General features: G+C 73.3%; 2 protein-coding genes across 2 annotated transcripts in view; one reads left to right on the plus strand and one right to left on the minus strand.

The window, feature by feature from the left end:
• UTP4 (UTP4 small subunit processome component) overlaps positions 1-1,063 on the minus strand; it is a 5,718-nt gene extending 4,655 nt beyond the window's left edge. The window contains exons 1-4 of the mRNA XM_057384210.1: positions 795-1,063; positions 294-485; positions 133-217; positions 3-41 (exon numbers count right to left, since the gene is read on the minus strand). Coding sequence (XP_057240193.1) covers positions 3-41; positions 133-217; positions 294-485; positions 795-953 — 475 coding nt within the window. The 5' untranslated portion in view covers positions 954-1,063. The remainder of the gene's footprint in view (positions 1-2; positions 42-132; positions 218-293; positions 486-794) is intronic.
• A 535-nt stretch (positions 1,064-1,598) lies between these two features.
• Positions 1,599-1,641, plus strand: part of CHTF8 (chromosome transmission fidelity factor 8) — a 1,089-nt gene continuing 1,046 nt past the window's right edge. Inside the window, exon 1 of the mRNA XM_057384179.1 lies at positions 1,599-1,621. Within this exon, the coding sequence (XP_057240162.1) occupies positions 1,599-1,621 (23 nt within the window). The remainder of the gene's footprint in view (positions 1,622-1,641) is intronic.

Here is a 1,641-nt window from a genome sequence, read left to right on the forward strand (position 1 = left end):
GTGAGAGTCCGAGGGATGCCAGGACAGGCACAGGACACGGCCTGCGGAGGGAAGCTCAGTGTGACCCTGTGGGTCACCAGGGTGGCCAGAGGGACAGATGGACAGATGGACAGACGGACGGCCAGCACCCACCTTTCCGCCTGTCCAGGTTCCGCTCGAACTGGATCCCCCCAGGAACCACCTGGAAGATCTTCACGGAGCCGTCCTCGCAGCCGATCTGCGGGGGTGGGGATGAGCTGGGGGCACAGGGGCCGCTCTCCCCGGTGCCCCCCGGTGCCGGTGCCCGCACTCACCGCCAGCTGCTCGCCGCTGCCGTTGGCCGCCATGCTCCAGATGGGTCCCCCGCCGCCGTCGGTGCCGCGGGCCGCGCTCAGCCGGGACAGATCGAACTCGGTGATGTCCCCGCCGAGCCCGGCCCCGAAGAGCCGCTCCCCCGCCGCCCAGCACAGCGACTCCACCGAGCGCTCCTCGTGTCCCGGGATCACCTGGGCAGGGACGGGGTCACACCGCGGCACCGCCCGGTACCGACCAGCAGCACCGGATAAACCCCGCTACAGCCCCGCTGCGGCCCGGCACCGGCCCGGTACACGCTCGGCACGGATCCGCAGGGCCGAGCAAAGCGTGGTCCCGGCTCGGTACGGCCCGGCTAGGCTCGGTACAGACCCGGTACAGCCCGGTGCCGACCGGAACGATCAAATAAAGCGCGGTACGGGCTCGGTACGAGCTCCACAAAGCCCGGTACGGCTCAGTACAGGCTGGGAACAGCCCGGTACGGCCCGTGCCGGCGCTCTCACCTTCTCCTGGAAGTAGTTGGCGGCGAAGTTGTACACCTCGACGGTGCCGTCGGTGCGGGCCAGGGCCAGGCGGGCGCCGCGGGGGTGGCAGGCGAGGCAGCGCACCCCCGCCGGTACCAGCCCGAAGAACCGCACCCGGTGCACCTCGAACTCTCCCATGGCGCCGCGCCGGCCCCGCTCCGCTCCCGCTCCCGTTCCCGCTCCCGTTCCCGCTCCCGGTGCCGGCCCCGCTCCGCCCCACGTGCGCGCGGCGCGCCGGAACCGGAGCTGCCCGCGGGAACCGGAACCGGAAGCGGAAGCGGCGCGCGGCGGGAGATTCGGGCGCTGCCGGTGCGGAGCGGSACCGGSACCGGGACCGGGARCGGCGGGGCTCGGCCRGGGTGAGCGCACGGTGCAGGCGGGACCGACCGGCCCCGAGCGGCTCAGCCGGGCTGTCCCGGACCGGCCCCGCGGCACCGGCACCGCTGGAGGGCCCCAGCGCCCCGCGCAACCGGGGATCCGCGGAACGGATCCGGGCATGGGGGGGAGGTTCCTGGGCACGGGGGGCTGTGGGGCCCGGGGAGGGGATCTGGGCATGGGGACTGGGGGGTCTGTGGGTCGGGGGCCAGGAGGAGCCGCTGCGGGGGGAGATCCGGGCTTGGGGATCGGCGGGACCCGGGGATGGGGTCAGTGCATGGCGGGTCTGGGGTCTGTGAGCTGGGGCAGGAGCTCATCCCGGGCCCAGGGATGGAAGGGAAGGGCCAGGGGTTCTATCCAGCCCCCCTGCCCTTCCCGTGTCTCTGCAGCGCTGGGCAGGGCTCCACCATGGTGCAGATCGTCATCTCCAGGTGAGCCCCGCAGGTTCAGT

The sequence above is a fragment of the Malurus melanocephalus genome, unplaced genomic scaffold (assembly GCF_030028575.1).
Source record: "Malurus melanocephalus ecotype Western Australia unplaced genomic scaffold, MMel_1.1 scaffold_691, whole genome shotgun sequence".
NCBI classification, from domain to species: domain Eukaryota; kingdom Metazoa; phylum Chordata; class Aves; order Passeriformes; family Maluridae; genus Malurus; species Malurus melanocephalus.